The 17,124-nt window shown below is 41.7% G+C and overlaps 1 protein-coding gene across 1 annotated transcript in view; it reads right to left on the reverse strand.

Moving 5' to 3' along the window:
- The window catches only part of PTAR1 (protein prenyltransferase alpha subunit repeat containing 1), a 60,475-nt gene that overhangs the window by 29,834 nt on the left and 13,517 nt on the right, over window positions 1–17,124 (reverse strand). The window contains exon 3 of the mRNA XM_088475708.1: window positions 3,810–3,876. Within this exon, the coding sequence (XP_088331834.1) occupies window positions 3,810–3,876 (67 nt within the window). The remainder of the gene's footprint in view (window positions 1–3,809; window positions 3,877–17,124) is intronic.

Raw genomic sequence — 17,124 nt, forward strand, 5'->3', positions numbered from 1 at the left:
GTGAGTATTAAACATTGTTCTCAGGGTGGATTGTCACCAAACTGGCTGACATATGGGCTGCAACATAAATAAAACCGTCAGTCACCAATTAAGGCTCATATTCAATTAGAGACGAAAAGCCACAATCGCCAAAAAAGTTTTGCAGATGCAATGTTTTCACCACATTCCAAAGTATCACCCTATTCAATTCCGCAGGTTTTCGCATGTGCAAAAACTCCATGGGCTAAAACTGGCGAAAAAGTTTCTCCACCCAAAAGCAGGAGCAAATAAGTACAAAATCTCTATTTTGGGCTAAAATGTGGGGACGTGGTTCAGAACCCTAACCCCCCCCCCACCCATAATGACTGTTAAGGAAAAAAACTTTAAAAAAAAACGAAATACACCCTAAAAATGTCATGTCAATTTTGGGGCAAAACGGTAAAAAGTGATGAAAAATGTGTCTAAAGTACAGGGAGAGCTATTTTGGGGGGCTGTATGGATGGGACAGGTGTTTTCAGGATTGCAGGAGGCTGCAGCAACTGTTAGTAAAAAAAGTTTTTTTAAAATGCACTTTATTAACACCAAAATATACTAGTACCCATTTAAATGTACCCCCAATTTAACTATTATTTTTCACCAAAGAAATTGCATTATATAATTTTTTTCACACTAATGCAAAACTGCATTTAACAGCCATTTGCCTCAATTTAGGAACCCAAAATACTTTTATTACAGCTATTAATGCACTTCTATCTTGATTATCAAGGTCACTTACACTTTTTTGGGGGTACAGACTGATTTCCCCCAAGTAAGCAGTCCTTTTCGTTAGTTTTGCTATTCGTGGCTTTCGCACGTCACCGTTCTCGCCTGTTTTGCAATTGAATAGGGCGAAAAGCGGGAGCGCGTATTGTAAAAGTACGCAATAACTTCGCCTCTAAACAGGCAAATGAGGTGAAAACATTGCGTTTATCGCTTTTCGCCGCTAATTGAACCCGGCCCTAAGATGGACAGGGAATAAAGACAATGAAATGTGAAGGTGTGGGCGTGCAGGTGCAAAATGGAAGTTACAGTTGTAAAGGTATTTTAAAACATCATCTAATTAACTATTAAAGAATAATTTCCAATTACAATCAAGATTCTAAAGCAAAAACCAAATCACTGTGATAAAAGCAAAGTGTAAACACACAATGTTAAGGCTACCAACCATGAACTTAGGGGACAGCTCTTGATCAGACCTGCCAATAAACTAACATACATATGTTTGACTAAATCAGAGAGGCGCAGGTGTTTGGGTCAAATGGCTGTCTCTTGCACTAATACATTGTTGGGAAAATGACTACGTACAGAATCATTGTACTACCTTGTTTACGGCCTGCTTTCAGTTACAATTAACAGATCCAGCACAAATGTTGATTGGAATCGGCTGTATTTTGTGCCCATACATTATGCAGTTTGCATGTAATCCAGTCTAAAGCTGGCCAACAAAATTGCAGTATATTGGCATCTTACTCAAAGTAGATTAAGAGAATCTTGACATTATGGTATGCAGCATATCCTACAATCAGAACCCATAATAAAAATTGTACAGGCACCAAAGTACCACAGTATTCAAACCAAATACACAAAGGTACTAATGCCCTTGGCTGGCAGACATTCATTGTGATACCTGAGGTACTTGAAACTGCACAGACTTTTTTGACATTATGAGTTGGACTGGAAAGGTGTATTGTGGAAAGCATAACACTTAAGAAGGTGTTCCACTGAAAGCACAGGCTCATTTCCCACCATCGTGTGCTTCCCCAATAAGTGTAAACCAAAAATGCCCAGAGGTATAATGATTGCACTTCCATACATAAGGGGAACTTTCTAGGCAGCTACTTAGTGCACTGCTCATAGAGAACAAAGAGAAACTCCACAAAAATTATGCTCCTAAAACAGAGCCCCAACATACAGGAAGCCTAAACAAGCTTCAAGTCAGCGACAAATCTAAGGGGTTCGAATTTTCCCGCCAAAAATCGGGTCTCAGAAAGAGGCAAAACGTCATCTTCATGGACAAACATCATCTTCCATAGACTTTTGTCCAGGAAAGATGATGTTTGTCCATGGAAGATGACATTTTGCCTCTTTCTGAGACCCAATTTTTGGCAGGAAAAATTTGAACTTGGCAGGGAAATTCGAACCTATCCGAGCCTGCACATCCCTAATGATAAATGGTGCTCCAGCCAATCAGCTCACAACGGTCATCTGTTTGAAAAACGACAGTAGGTAGCCGATTGGCAAGAGTACCATTTATCATAAGCAACTAGTTTTAAAACTCATTGGATAATAAGAATACTGATAAATGAGGCCCTAAGCTAGAGTATAGATGTTCATGGAATAAAGAAAAACAATCCTGACCCTCTTCAATTTTGATAAAATTTTACATGATTGCTGTGTGTGTGTGTGTGTGTGTGTGTGTGTGTGTGTGTGTGTGTGTGTGTGTGTGTGTGTGTGTGTGTGTGTGTGCGCGCGCGCGCGCGTGTGTGTGTGGCTAGTGCAACTGCACAATCAACAGGTGGGGACTATCTTCAAAACGGAATGTGTATGAGATGCCGGTTCAAATACCGACACTGGAAGCCCGAATGCTGAAAATCCCTACTGGGGCTGGTAAGTGACCTAACCCCCCCCCCCCCCCTCTCCCGTCACCCTAAGCCTCCCTTAGTGGTGCTTAACCCCCCCCCCCCTCCCCGTAGCCTAACCCTCCCCGGAAGTGCCTAACCCTACTCTCCCCCTGGGGGTGCCTAAACCTAACCCCCCCCCCCCCCCCCATATCCCCGGGGAAACTAAGATACTTACCCGGGTCTAAACGTTTGGGATTCCGGCATTCAGGATGCCGACGACGGTATCCTGATCGCATTCAGGATATCGGCGGGATTACGGTGTTGGTATATTGGCAGCCGGCATCCCGCCTGCGGGCAATATAACTACATCCCCTTCAAAACTGGTCCACTTGACATGGAATAACCCTTTTTGATTTTATTTGCAGTTAATAAAATAATTAGGGTTGCACACTAATTTTGAACATCTGTCATGACATGATTATAGGGAGAGGAGGATGAGCCAACATAAGTCTCTGTGCTTGATAAAATGGAATAACAATATGAACAGATTATAGGTGACAGCAGACTGATTTATAACTCGTGGAACTGCCCATCCATGACTGCAAGTACACAGAACCCATTCACAATTCTGGCACTAGATTTGCTGCTGTCTGCTTAAAGTAGTGTCTGTCATTTCTTCTATTCTGTATGGAGCCTTATTTTCCACTTGATTCTGCCATTTCCCATTGCAGCTTTGGAACAGGAAAATTATTACATATAAAAAGGGAAAGTGCTCAGACAATTTAGGGGGAGATTTATCGAAGCTTGGAGAGAGATAAAGGGGAGAGAATTAAAGTACCAGCCAATCAGCTTCTGTCACTTTATAGGCTGTGTTTGAAAAATGAGTTAGGAGCTGAGTGGGTGGTACTTTATCTCTCCCCAAGCATTGATATATCTCCCCCTTAGATTCATACCGTATGCTGTAATTTTCTACTTTATCTGTCCTATATGTGGTGAGATTTCAGTAGCTCAAAATACCTTCTGTTAATTACATTTTATATGAGTATTTAAAATAAAATATTGTAAATGATATGGCCATTTTAGTGACTTGACAAGATATTGTCCTTCCCGGCTCCTAAATCAGGAAAATATTTTACAGCTACGTGTTCAGTCCACATTCCTGTCATGTACATTCTTACTTCTGTTAGCTATGCCAGCATATAACAACCTTATTTTGGCCAAGAGACATACCTTACATTCCATGCCGTGGTGAAATCTGGATTCAGTAACAGCAGGGTGCAGGTTACATCAACCAACTCTAGAAGATAACAAAGACAAACACACTGCATTATGTAAGTTTACTACTTGACTAGAAAGTTAATGTGTAAGTTTAGCCCATCTGGAAACATAGCTAGCAATATTTTGCAGACATTTCTTGTGAACACTGACCCCCGGCACTGAACATGTTTAAGGTCTCTCAGGCTCATCGGGGCTGATGTATTAACCGACGAAGCGGCATCAGTACATGATATGTGTGCCGATACCGCTTCTCCCCCATGTAGGTTTGTGGGGCTGGGCGGTAAATGAAGGGGCGCTATGTGCCCATGTCATTATCGGTGCTGCTACGGTACTACGGTATCTACAAGATAGCAGCGCCGATAGGCAGAGCAATGGGGGAGATGTATTATAGTGGCACTTATCGTGCCGCCTCTTTACCGAAGCGAAGTAGGAAGCACTAACGATGAGAAGTTTTAACATCTCATCGGCCGGAGCGGGGGAGTGAAAACTCACCCCTCCGGCGATCCCTGTTAGAGCACACAGCGCATCAGCCTAGTGCTGATGCGCTGTGTCTCACTACCGGCCGGCTCCACTGAGCATGCGTGGTATCTCGAGATCCTGTGTGCAGCCCTGGAGCCGGCAGCCATCACAGCAGGGACAGCGCTGTCCCTGTTGTGGAGATAGGGCATCGCCAAGCTGCAGCTGTCGATACTGATAGCTGCATCTGGATGAACGGTCAGACAAACCGACCGTTCATACATTGCCATGCCTATGGGCGCTTGCGGTCTCATTTACCGCCTATCCCCCCCAATCATACAAAATGGGGGGGCAGCGATATCAGCGTACATAACGTGATGCCGCTTCTGTCCCAATGTATGAACGGTCAGCATCGATATAGACAGCTGCAGCTTGGCGATGCCCTATCCCCACAGCAGGGACAGCACTGTCCCTGCAGGATCTCGCCATGCTAGCGAGATTCCGTGTATGGTCAGTGGAGCCGGCCGGGAGTGAGACACAGCGCATCAGCACTAGGCTGATGTGCTGTGTGCTCTAACAGGGATGGCCGGAGGGGGGAGATTTCACTCCCCTGCTCCGGCCGATGAGATATTAATACAGTAAAAAAGTACAGTAAAAAAAACCTGCTCAACGCTGAACATCGGCATTGCGAGCAGCTCAGAATCTGGCCATAAATTTCTTCTTCACGCCCTTATCATCTCCAACCTGGACTTCTGCAACCTTTCTCACTGGTCTTCCTTTCTTCCACCTATCCCCTCCCTTCTTATACTCCATACTGCTGCTCGTCTCACGTTCCCATTTTGTTGCTCTGATTCAGTCTCTTCTCTCCTTCACTGGCTCTCCTTCCCCTTCATAATCCAGTTTACGTTTGTTACACTCACTTTCAAGCACTAAATCGCTCTTCCCCCTCCTTCATCTCTGACCTCATCCCTGATCCTGCTCTCTCCTCCAACTGCCCTGCCTCCCCTCCGATTACCTCCTTCCACTTCTGCATCCAATGCTTCTCCTGTACTGTTCTCCTCATCTGTAACTCACTCCACTTCTCTATCAGCCTGCTTACTTTCAAACATGTCCTGAAAACTCGCCTCTTCATTCAAACCCACCAGCTTTGAGAACACTCGTAGCTCACACACACTATCCTCCCTACGTCACCTGCCAGGGAATCGGTATGAAATACCACCGGCCGTATGGTAGCGGCAGCCCGACAGATGGACAGATCCCGGCAGCGGCAGCCCGACAGCGCTGGAAATCCTGATCGTCCTCAGGTAAGTATATACTAACCTAAGCCCCCTAACCCTCCTTAGGGGTGCCTAACCCTAACCTCACCCTGTAAGTGCCTAACCCTAATCCCCCCCCTTCCCCGCTGCCTAAACCTAAGTCCCCTGGGGGGGTGCCTAACCCTAAGTCCCCCCCGGGGGTGCCTATCCCTAACCCTACCTCCCCCTAGCCTAACCCTAACCCTCCCTGGGGGGTGCCTAACCCTAAGTCCCGACCCCCCGGAGCCCTAAACCTAACCCTCCCCCCCGCACAGCTGTCCGCTCGCGGCGCCCGGTATCCCTTCGATCAGGATGCCGGGCGCCTGTCTCCCGGCGTCAGGAAAATGACAGGCGCCTAGATATAGACGCCTGTCATTTAACCCACGCCAGGAAAAAGCAATCGGGAAGCCGGCTGTCGGGATCACGTCAGCCAGTTTCCCGATTGCATCCCCTGCCCGTTACACCTCCCACCCTTTGTTCTCACACTGCACTTCCAACTCCATGTCAGTAAAGAGCATTAGTGCATTGAACACTACAGATGTTAACAGTCACTCTTGTCTACTTAGGTGCATAACTTCCTCTTGAAGGAAATATCAGGTATACCACCAGATCCTTTCCTCCAAAGCATTCCACTGACTTCTATTTTATTAGAATTATATCATTCTTGAGATGAAGAAGTCTCTTCTTCCTCTGCTTTAGCTACTATGTTATAGTTTCCCTTCCCTCCCTCTTTTCCTTATGTGTCATTTCGATTTCTGTGATGCTACTTATAGATATTTAGTGATATACTATCTCAGATAATATTATTGATTAATTGACCTCATAATTTAAGTCAATTGATCAGGATAAAGGTCAAAATGTTTTATTTTAATTTTTTTTTTTTCCTTCTCATCATCTATATTCCGAATATTTATATCACTTGATTGCTTGTTCATATTATCTATAGTCATTATGACTGTATATGTTTATACCTTGTATATCTCTTGGATACAATTTCTTGAAAAATCAATAAAAATTTAAATTAAAAAAAAAAAGTCACTCTTGTCTTCATAGCTCAGTTTGATATTTACCTTTGTACTGTCATTTGTAACTTTTTTATATTGCACTGATCATCTGTATTTTTTTAATTTATCCCATACGGCGCTATAGGCACTTGGTGGTGCCATATAAATAACATGCGATAATAACATTTAAGTAGGACACTATTTGCACCAATATTGGTACTAATATTTGAAAATAATTACCAAGGACAAATCACTGGAGAATCATGTCACACACATTGCAATGTAAGTAGAAAATGGTTACTACACACTAACAAGAACACTGCACTGAGTAATAACCACAACAAAGATAATAAGCTGAATGTGTGTGTTGACAGTCATAATGTCGACATTGACTATGTCGACATTCGTCATGTAAACAATGGTGACATTTCAACCTGTGAGAATGTCAACATATCGTCCCTGGTGGCCCAGAGGAGACTTACCTGCATCAGGTCTTCCAGGTCCCGGCGATCATATGACCATCTCTTCTGGGTCAGACATCCAATCCACCAGCGTTCAGTATTTTTCTGCAATCCTTAACCCACCCTCTAGTACCTAACCCTAACCTCAACCCTCCCACCTGCAGCCTAGCCCTAATATCGACACTTCACATGTTGATAATGTGAGCATATCAACACGTTGCCTGTCAACATTTTGACAATGTCAATGTCATAACTGTCGACATTGTGGTGTTGACATTATGGTTGTTGACATTGCCATTGATGACCTTTTGACTACATCCCAAGTTGAATAATAATAATAATAATAATAAAATATACTTTGAAGGACAACATCACAGGAACAAATCTTCAAAATATGGGCAACTGACCATTATGTCACAAATATAACATTATCCAACTGGTGAGTGTCAGACCAGTGCAGGTAAATTCTTACCACGGAATTGCTCATCTCTTTCCTCATCTAATTTTAATTAAAAGGTGTTAAAAATATACAAAAAATATAAAGAAAAAAAAAACAAAAAAAAAAAAACTTGCATCCAATATTGTATATCCAATGTGACACTGAGTGGAATTAATTCGTAAGCACCCCAAGGAGCTATTCAATTGTTGCTCTTGTCGGGCGCGATCAGCTGCCGGCGCCGGCATTTCAGCTCGCACCCCCGGGGGTCGATGTTGGTGGTGTATGCCAATACATGTATGATTATTTACTAGAATCTTGGGGTGCTGCAGTCTTTATTTAAGCCTGACCATCTTACTACCGAGGCCACCCAAGGAGTTGTCTTTATCAGAGAGTGCCAGTCCAGTCATTTCATATATACCACCCGCCTGGTGTATTGCGGGTGGTATCTCTGTATGAATCTGCTATACTTGCTATAGTTTCAACCGCCAATATTGGTACGTATGCCATTTTTCAGTGTTTTATGATTGCAATAAATTGTTTTACTATTTGATGCACGATGTGGCATCCTCTTCTTTTGCTTGGATGGATGGATGACTAGATAGATATCATGACGTCTCTCCCATAGTAACGAGGAGTGGCGGACGCCGGAGCTCACTCGTGAGCTCCAGCGTCCGGCTCCCCCCACGGGCACTATGGGAGAGACGTCATGATGTCTCTCCCATAGTTCCGAAGAGCGGCAGACGGTAGCGGACGCAGGATCGGGGCTTAGTATTCTGTTTTGGGGGTTTTTTTTGTGCGCGCGGCACTATTACAGGGGGCTTACTACTGGGGGCACTATTACAGGGGGCTTACTACTAGGGGCACTATTACAGGGGGCTTACTACTAGGCTGAGGGGCACTGAAATCACATGTGTGGTGGTCTATACAAGCCTTCATATATTTTGGTAATGGACGATAGTCTGGCTCCTTAACTTTTAAGATGGCTCCTAGATTTTACAAAAATTTGTTGAGCCCGGCAATAGATAGATAGATAAATAGATAGGCGTAAATACCATAGGTGCAAGGGGCCCAGAGCTGTGAGGGGCCCATTTTCTTTGTCAAAGTTACATGTGTTATAGAAATTTTTCACCACTGGGTGGTACACAGAGGGGCCCTTATAAATTTTGCTATGTGGCCTTCAAATACCTAGTTACGCCGATGGATGGATATACATACACCTGTTTTTAAATGGTGCATTTATTTCTACATTTATAAATCAAGGGATCACACATCACTGTGTAGAAACCATGCATATCTGTCTATCCTTTATTCATTGCCATGTATATAATATTGATGGTGTAGGTGCTTTATACACAAGCGATAGAACACAGAGGATTTGTCTCATATACAGACACACGGTGCGCCCCATTGTACGGCCTTTGCCTCCAGCCAGGTATGATCTCTGGCTGAGGAAGTGTGTGTGAGCCACATATTTACATTACATTGACCATAAAGAATTTGATGTGGTGCTGCACCACCAACCTGAGGCACCGAGACAATGTTGGAGAAACAACTTTAAGAAAAAGAGACACATTTTTGGGGGGAACTCAGATAAAAAAAATTATCATATAAAATTAACTGTTATTAGATATATATTAAAAGTGAGAATTTTTTTAATTTCACACAAACAAGGTATTACGATAAAGGATTTAAAATAAAAAAAAAAGAAGAAAGCTGGTGAAATAGGTAAATACAATGATCCACTAATAATGGAATAATAATCAGTTATCATGTATAGCAGTCACGGTGATACACAATCACCAATCCCTATCGGTACTATCAATATATGTAGTTATGCTGCAGACATATAGTAAAAACATATAAATCTCATGTCCCTGGAGAATTTTTTACATTCAATAACTAGGCATCATACACAGATAATTACTTCAAATGTGAGTCAGCGATAGCATCAAGTATGGGATATGCATTCAACAATAATATCATTCCAAATGATACAGTAAATACATACTGTCATGTTCCAGAGGCTCAATAATTACATCAATCTCATGTCCTCGGAGGGTGTTGCATACTGTACGTCAGTGCAATATGGTTTTAGCAAAAGTCAACACGTCTCCAAAATAGGACACAAACATACAATCTTGCTCGGTTCCACAGTAACCAAATGAAAAAATATGATAAATCCCAATATTACAGGGAATTGACGGAAGGAGTCAGTTAATAACCAGATTGAAATGTAGCTTATTCTCTGTCTGATTCACATAGAGTGGTACCATACAAAAGTGCCAAAGTACAGGTTCAAGACCAGATAAGGTACATAGACTACTCCCTACAAACAGTGTGAGGATAGCAGCTGCTGGGTATCATTATGTCTGGCAGTGAATGATACGTGAGCGTACTATCCATACACTCAAGGATGAGAATGAGTGCACTGGGCGTCTGCTGTTGAATTGTATCAGCAGAAAGGGACCTGATAAGTATTTTGCAGGAATCTTCCCTGAAAATCTGCAATGAGAGTGCTCATAGAGAGTATGTATAGGAGGAATAAATAAGAAAACAAAAAGTTAAGAGAATAAATAAAAGTAACACTGTATATGCTCAGGGTACTATGCTGCTGCTAATCATATGCCATAGGGTATTGGTGGTCAGTGAGCAATATGACTCTGTATACAAGAATATGAAGACAGTATTGTGCTGCATATGCGAAAGTTGTGATGGATACCGGCTCTGTTACCCATGGCATTGCAGAGTAATATACCACTATCACACACCGTTCACACTGGAAGGGAGACAGAATAAAAGAAAAGGTACCCATATGTTCAAATTAACAAGTGATGATGTCTGCTTAGGGGAGCGACATTACACCGTGCTGCTGTGGGTATCCAGCATGTGCACAGCGAGAACCCCCGGTCCAAGACGTGCGTTTCACACTGGCGCTTCCTCAGTTGGATTACGGTGAAGTGAGAACACAGGAAGTCATATCCTGTGTGTCGGCCAATCACAGCGCAAGCTATTCTCTTGCAGTAAGTATTAGAGGCCATCATTGGTCAGTCTAACGTATGTATATTAATTGGAGGAGTCTCGTATATGATTAGCATAGAGATCAGCAGGAGGAATAATGTAGCAAATGGCTCAATTCATGATTTGAGAGAGAATGGAGATGTTACATAATCTCTATAATATTCTCATATGAAGAAACAAGGGCTAGCAAAAGGGGAAGAAACAGATTTATACATCGATATTAATAAGTGTGACATATTAATCCTGTGATCTAAAGGGAAAAAAAATAAAAAATTATATAAAAGTAAAGGTCTTAATTACTGAAAAGTTCAAGGAACTGAAAAATACTAACAAAAATGTATGTCAGATATGGTACAGTGTATATGATGCCTAAATACTAATGTACTGGTGTCAGTGAATGGCAGTGTATAGTCAAAGATACGGATAGTCAGCAATTAAATTATATTAATCAGTAATTTGTGTGAAAAACTACACAAGAGAGAAAGGGGGAGTGGGGAAAAAAGTAGTATATTATTATTATGTGTGATGTACTAGAAAAGTGTGAAAGTGGAAAGCCATAGAAAGAAGAATACTTAAGTGAATTAAATGTAAAAGCGAGATAGTGATGAAAAAAGTGATAATCAAAACGGGCTTTCAATGAATAATAATGGTGGGAAAGGGTATTGTTACGTGTAATATTAGGGAATAGTTACTTGGGGGACATCAGATTGTGTATAGAACTAAAAGGAACTATTGAAGGTGTAATGGATATGAAGATAGTGTATGGTATTCAAGCATTAGGTGAATATTAATGGATCAATAGGAAAAGTGCAGAATATAGTATACTCATAAAAAGTCACTGAGAAATAAAAATCAAAATATATGAATGAGACGTCACACAAAAATACTAGAATTAATATTGTATGTATGGTATTAAAGGAAAGCAAAGGAATTTCAGGAAATGTCTGGTGACAGATGTAAGTTTCTTCAACTTTAACAGGTCACTGCTAGCATTTTTGATGTTGCCAGCGTGTTAAAGGATTCTCTGTTTAAACGCCCAAGTGGTCATGCCCACATACTTGAGATCACAGCTGCACTCAAGGCAAAATATGATCCCCATTGCACCACAAATGATGAATTGTTGTAAGTCAATCTTTTTCTCATACCTGTGAATAACTTGATCCTTTTTTCTGATAAATTTGCAGGCCTTACATTTACCGTACGGGAAAGTCCCTTTTAGTTTTGGTTTTCTCCTTGGATTATTTAGATAGTGACTTTTGACCAGTTTGCCCTTCAGGTTATTTGGCCTGCGCCAACTAAATTAAGATCTTGTCTCCAGGGATTGTTTCAAATCATTGTCCATCAGTAGGACATGCCAGTGTTGGGCAACAATATTCTGTAATTCTCTCCATTCATTGCAGAAGTTGGTGTCAAACTGTACTTTGTTGGTCTTTTCATGAAAAGTCTCCTCATTGCTATTCCAGACAATAAAAACATAATCGATAAAGCGCTTATAGTAAAGAATGTGCTGCACAAACATGGGCATAATGTGACACCTTTAATAATTGTCCATGTATAAGTTGACGTATGCCGATGTCAAATTGGAACCCATGGCCATCCCCGTTAGTTGTACAAAAGAGTCATCTTGGCAGAGAAAATAGTTCAGCTCAAGTACTTTTGGCAATAACAATAAAATAAACTCTATAAGTAGACCATCATAGGAACCTTTAAATAAAGACTGACAAACTGCTTCTATCCCCTCCTTGTGTGGTATAATTGTGTATAGGGAGCAGACATACATGGTTACTAAATAGCAACCCTTAGTTAAGTTGTTCAACAACATTAGACCTTCTAGAAAATCACCAGTATCCTGATGTAACTGTCAGTACCCCTAGCACATGGATGCAGATGAAAACCAAAAGTTCAGCCAGAGGCTGTTAAATAGAGCCCCGGGCCAATATTATTCGCCTACCTGGTGGGTCCTCCACTGTCTTGCACACTTTTGGCAATGTATAAATAATGGGACAAATTGGGTGATCTACGGTTAAAAATTTTGTCAGTGATTCCTCTTTCTTAATTCTGGGTACCGATTTAACGTCTACCTTTATATATGTCAATGAGTCTGCAATCTCTAAATCATAAGCAAACACGGTCTGGAGCACAACTGCTCCTACCTTAGCTACCTTTCGGATTACAATGGAATGGTTCTTACGAAGTGAGTTAGGGGCTTTTTTTTCATCGACAAGATTGTCAAATTGCTTCACATTCATTTTGTTAGTCTTTTCAAAAGGTTTTCAAACTCGGGGGATCAAAATTACTGGGTCTTTTAAAGACCTCCTTATCTTGTACAGTACCCTTTTGGGCATTTCCTCTCCCTGTGAGCGAGTTGCTAACCCTAAAAAATCCCCACATCGCGGTAAAGAATTTGTGTTCAGAGAAGGATTGTGAGGAGTAGGTGTTGAAGGTATCAGCTCTTAATTGGCATCTATACCTTACCTTGTACCATAGGACCCACGCTTTGAGCTACCATCCCCAGACAACCAGAGAAAGAGTATGATTTTTGTAATCCTGCTCTACAGTTTCAAGTTTCTTTCTTTTAAAACATATTAGAGCCACTTTAGATTTTTGAATCTGAGATTGCAGATTACCCTACCAAGGCTCTGATTTAGCAAATGCTAAGGTTGGTGTGCAACCCTTATTAAAGGCAGTAATCTCTGCCATTGTCTTTTTCTTTTTCAACTCAGTTCTTACCTCATATATAACAAATAGGAGAAGATCCAGTGACCATTTTTTTTTAAGAACCCCACACCAACAACTACAGAAACTAAAGTTTCTCCTCCCAACAGTGGGCATTTTGTTAATTCTGAATCGGTGCACAGCCAAAAAAGAAGCCATTATGGGCCTCTTTTTGCAATATAGTTCAGTAATAGGTCAGCACTCTCATTACACTGAATCCAATGCCTAGGGTACAAAGCTCAGAGCACGCCCATAAAGGCAGCACATGTACAATCCACAAAATTAGAGAAAACTCACCAGGGCTTCTGTTCAAATTAAGAATTTTATTACTCACATTGTAAATACAAGAATGATTAAGGTCGACATTTCGGTCACAGCGCGAGACCTTTCTCAGGACAAAAACCCATCAGACAAGACAAGACAGCAGCATACACCCTAGTGCATCCTAATCTCCTTATATAATAGTGCCAAATGCAATGTACTCAGTGTCACATTAGATGCCACTGGAAGCGACATCATAGGCAAGTTATATCATTCCAGCTTAAATAAGGTATACCCTTAGGGCATAATAAAAAAACAATGTCCAGCGTTCTCATCAATTTATCTTGGGCTACATCCAGCCAGCGCCAGGCTTAAAACCAAAAGTACCTGTTACTAGGATGCGGGTTAGGTGTTGGGTTATATACTTGGCGGAGGTTTAGGGTTAGGCTGCGGAAGGAGACTGGTTAATACCAGTGTCAGGCCGTTTACACTACACACGGTTGCAAGTATTAAGTTTTCTGCCAGTGCTTTAAGAGGACATCATCTCTAAGTGGCAGTGAGCTAGCTGTTCCTATGCTGTAAACGGGCCCAAGGTCACCCGTTTACACTGCCCCATAACCTGAATCCTTCCTAGGTCCAACCCTGCTCGCTACCCGGGTTGGATTGCCGAGTCACTGGACCTGGGTAATGTTTCAGGGACCCTTTTCCACTGAGCCATGACTGGGGTTATTTGGCCAGTGTAAAAGGGGTATAACTGGGCATCTTGACATAGCCATATTGCACTGCAGGTGTGGCAGATTTAAATTGTACGGAGAGATTTACGCTGGCTATACATCAGAGTACCTTTTCCTCCAACCATCCAAATGTCCAATTTAAAGATTTTTTTTTTAGCATACTTGTAACCATATTCATACATGGAGCATATGATCGTCAATATTAAGCAGGTGAAAATATTTTGTCTCTTTTTTTCTCTCTATGTGATAAGACAATTTCACAATTCCTTATAAAGCAGTCATGGAGTAGTATATTTCAATTATTGCATGTGAGGTATTTCCGTTTATCAGCAAGAAAAAGTATATTTTCATTTAAGAGTAATTCATATCCCAGCACATACAATTTGTACTGATCCCAGCCTATTTTGTCAGCAGCATGGAAGACATAATAAATCAGGAAACAGTTGGGAAGCCAGCGGACGTAATGCCGACCGCCGGCTTCCCGACTGCTAAATCCCGGCAAGGTTTAAATGCCAGGCGTCAAAATTTCGACGCCTGTCATTTTACCTACACCGGGAGACTGGCACCAGGCATCCCGATCGTCGCGAGCCAATCAGGGGTGGCTCATTGGCTGGGACCCACGTGGACTTAGCCAATGAGCAGCTCCTCCTTTGAAGTCCACGTGGGTCCCAGCCAATGAGCGGCCGCTAATTATACAACCAGTCACTAGCTACTGGAGTAATTCCAGAGGACTGGAAAAGAGCAAACATTGTCCCACTGCACAAAAGTGGAAGCAAGGAAGAGGCAAGCAACTACCGACCAGTAAGGCTTACATCAGTAGTAGGGAAATTGATGGAAACACTCTTAAAAGAAAGAGTTGTAGATTATCTCAAATCCAACAATTGCAGGAACCCAAACAGCATGGATATACTGGGGGGAGATCATGTCAAACAAATCTTATTGACTTTTTTGACTGGGTGACTAAGGAAATAGATAAAGGGGGGGGGCATAGATATAGCTTATCTAGACTTTAGTAAGGCTTTTGACACTGTTCCACATCACAGACTGTTAAATAAACTGGAAAGCATGGGATTGGTTACAAAGATAGCTGAATGGATAAGATCAAGGCTGCAGGATAGGAGACAATCTCAAGAGGGAAATGTTACCAGTGGAGTACCTCAGGGATCTGTACTTGGACCAGTGCTTTATAATATCTTTATTTGTGACATTGCAAATGGTATTGAAGGGAAACTATGCCTTTTTGCAGATGACACAAAAGGTATGCAACAGGGTAGACACACCAAGAGGGATTATGGTGCATACACACGGTCAGATTTTTCCTTCAGATCTGAACGATAACGATTTAAAAATCGTTCAGTCGTTCATATCTGAAGGAAAATCTGACATATATGACAGATCTGTCAGATGAACGATTTGAACGAGGCGCATTCCCGATGGTCAGATAACGATATCTGACATCTGATGTGTTTGCAGTCACACTTGGACGATTTCCATTCATTTTAATGCAGTCAAAAATCGTTCAATCGTTCAAATCTTTGGTAAAAATCGTTCAAATCGTTCATCTGACAGAGCTGACAAATCTGACCGTGTGTATGCACCATAAAACAAATGCTTGATAATCTAGGTAAACTAGAGGAATGGTCAAGAAAGTGGCAACTACAGTTTAATGCCAAAAAATGCAAGATAATGCACTTGGGTCTCCAAAATCCAACGGCTAAATATAGTATTAATGGCACTATAGTGGAAACTACTGAAGAGGAAAGGGATCTAGGAGTCACTATTTCAGGTGACTTAAAGGCAAGCAAACATTGTAACAAAGCAATGAGGAAGGCAAGTCAGGTGCGTGGTTGCATAGGGAGAGGAATCAGTAGCAGAAAGAAAGAAGTGATAATAGCATAGTATAGGTCATTGGTACGTCCTCATCTCGAATACTGTGTTCAATTCTGGAGGCCATATCTCCAGAAGGATATTAATACATTAGAAACTGTACAAAGAAGGGCAACTAAAATGGTGCAAGGTCTACACTACAAAACATACCAGGAAAGACTAAAAGTTCTTAATATGTATAGTTTGGAGCAGAGAAGGGAAAGGGGGACATGATAGAAATGTTCAAATATATAAAGGGGTTTAACAAGGTAAAGGAAGGAGACATTCTTCAAAGAAAGAGAAGTATTAGAACAAGAGGACATGTTCTAAAACTGTAGGGTGGTAGGTTCAGGGGAAATTTGAGGAAAAATTACTTCACAGAAAGGGTAGTGGAAAAGTGGAATAGCCTCCCATCAGAGGTGGTAGAGGCTAAGACAGTAGAGCAATTTAAACATGCATGGGATAGACATAAGGATATCCTTCAGAAGTAGTAAGGATCAATAAGGGTTGAGGTAATAATATGTTTAAAAATGGGGCAGACTAGATGGGCCACGTGATTCTTATCTGCCGTCAAATTTTGTTTCAATGTTAATGTTAAGCCGCCGTTGATTGGCTCGCGGCCCAGTACTAATAACAGCTCATTCTCCATGAGCTGTCATTCGCGTACTGTAACAATATGCTGAAGCGTGTTGTTACAGCGTGTCCGTGGCCCTTATTGGATTTCTGCGGAGAACATCGTGGGACAAAAGGTGAGTATTGGATCTTTTTTTCAGGTAATTCCATAGGATACTTTACGTTAAGAGGGGGACGTGAACATCTGGCAGCAGGTGAGTATGTGAGTGTGTATGGATGTAATAAATCTTTATTTTCATGGTGTGTGTGTGTGTGTTTTGTGTTTTTTTTACACATTTCTTTACAGGTGAACCACACGTACCAGCGCCCCTTAATGCCCCGCATGCTGGTACTTGTGGTTCTCCAAGTACCAGCATGCGGGGGAGGCTTGCTGGGACCTGCAGTT

This window comes from Taudactylus pleione, unplaced genomic scaffold (assembly GCF_031769625.1).
Source record: "Taudactylus pleione unplaced genomic scaffold, aTauple2 ptg000177l, whole genome shotgun sequence".
Lineage (NCBI taxonomy): Eukaryota > Metazoa > Chordata > Amphibia > Anura > Myobatrachidae > Taudactylus > Taudactylus pleione.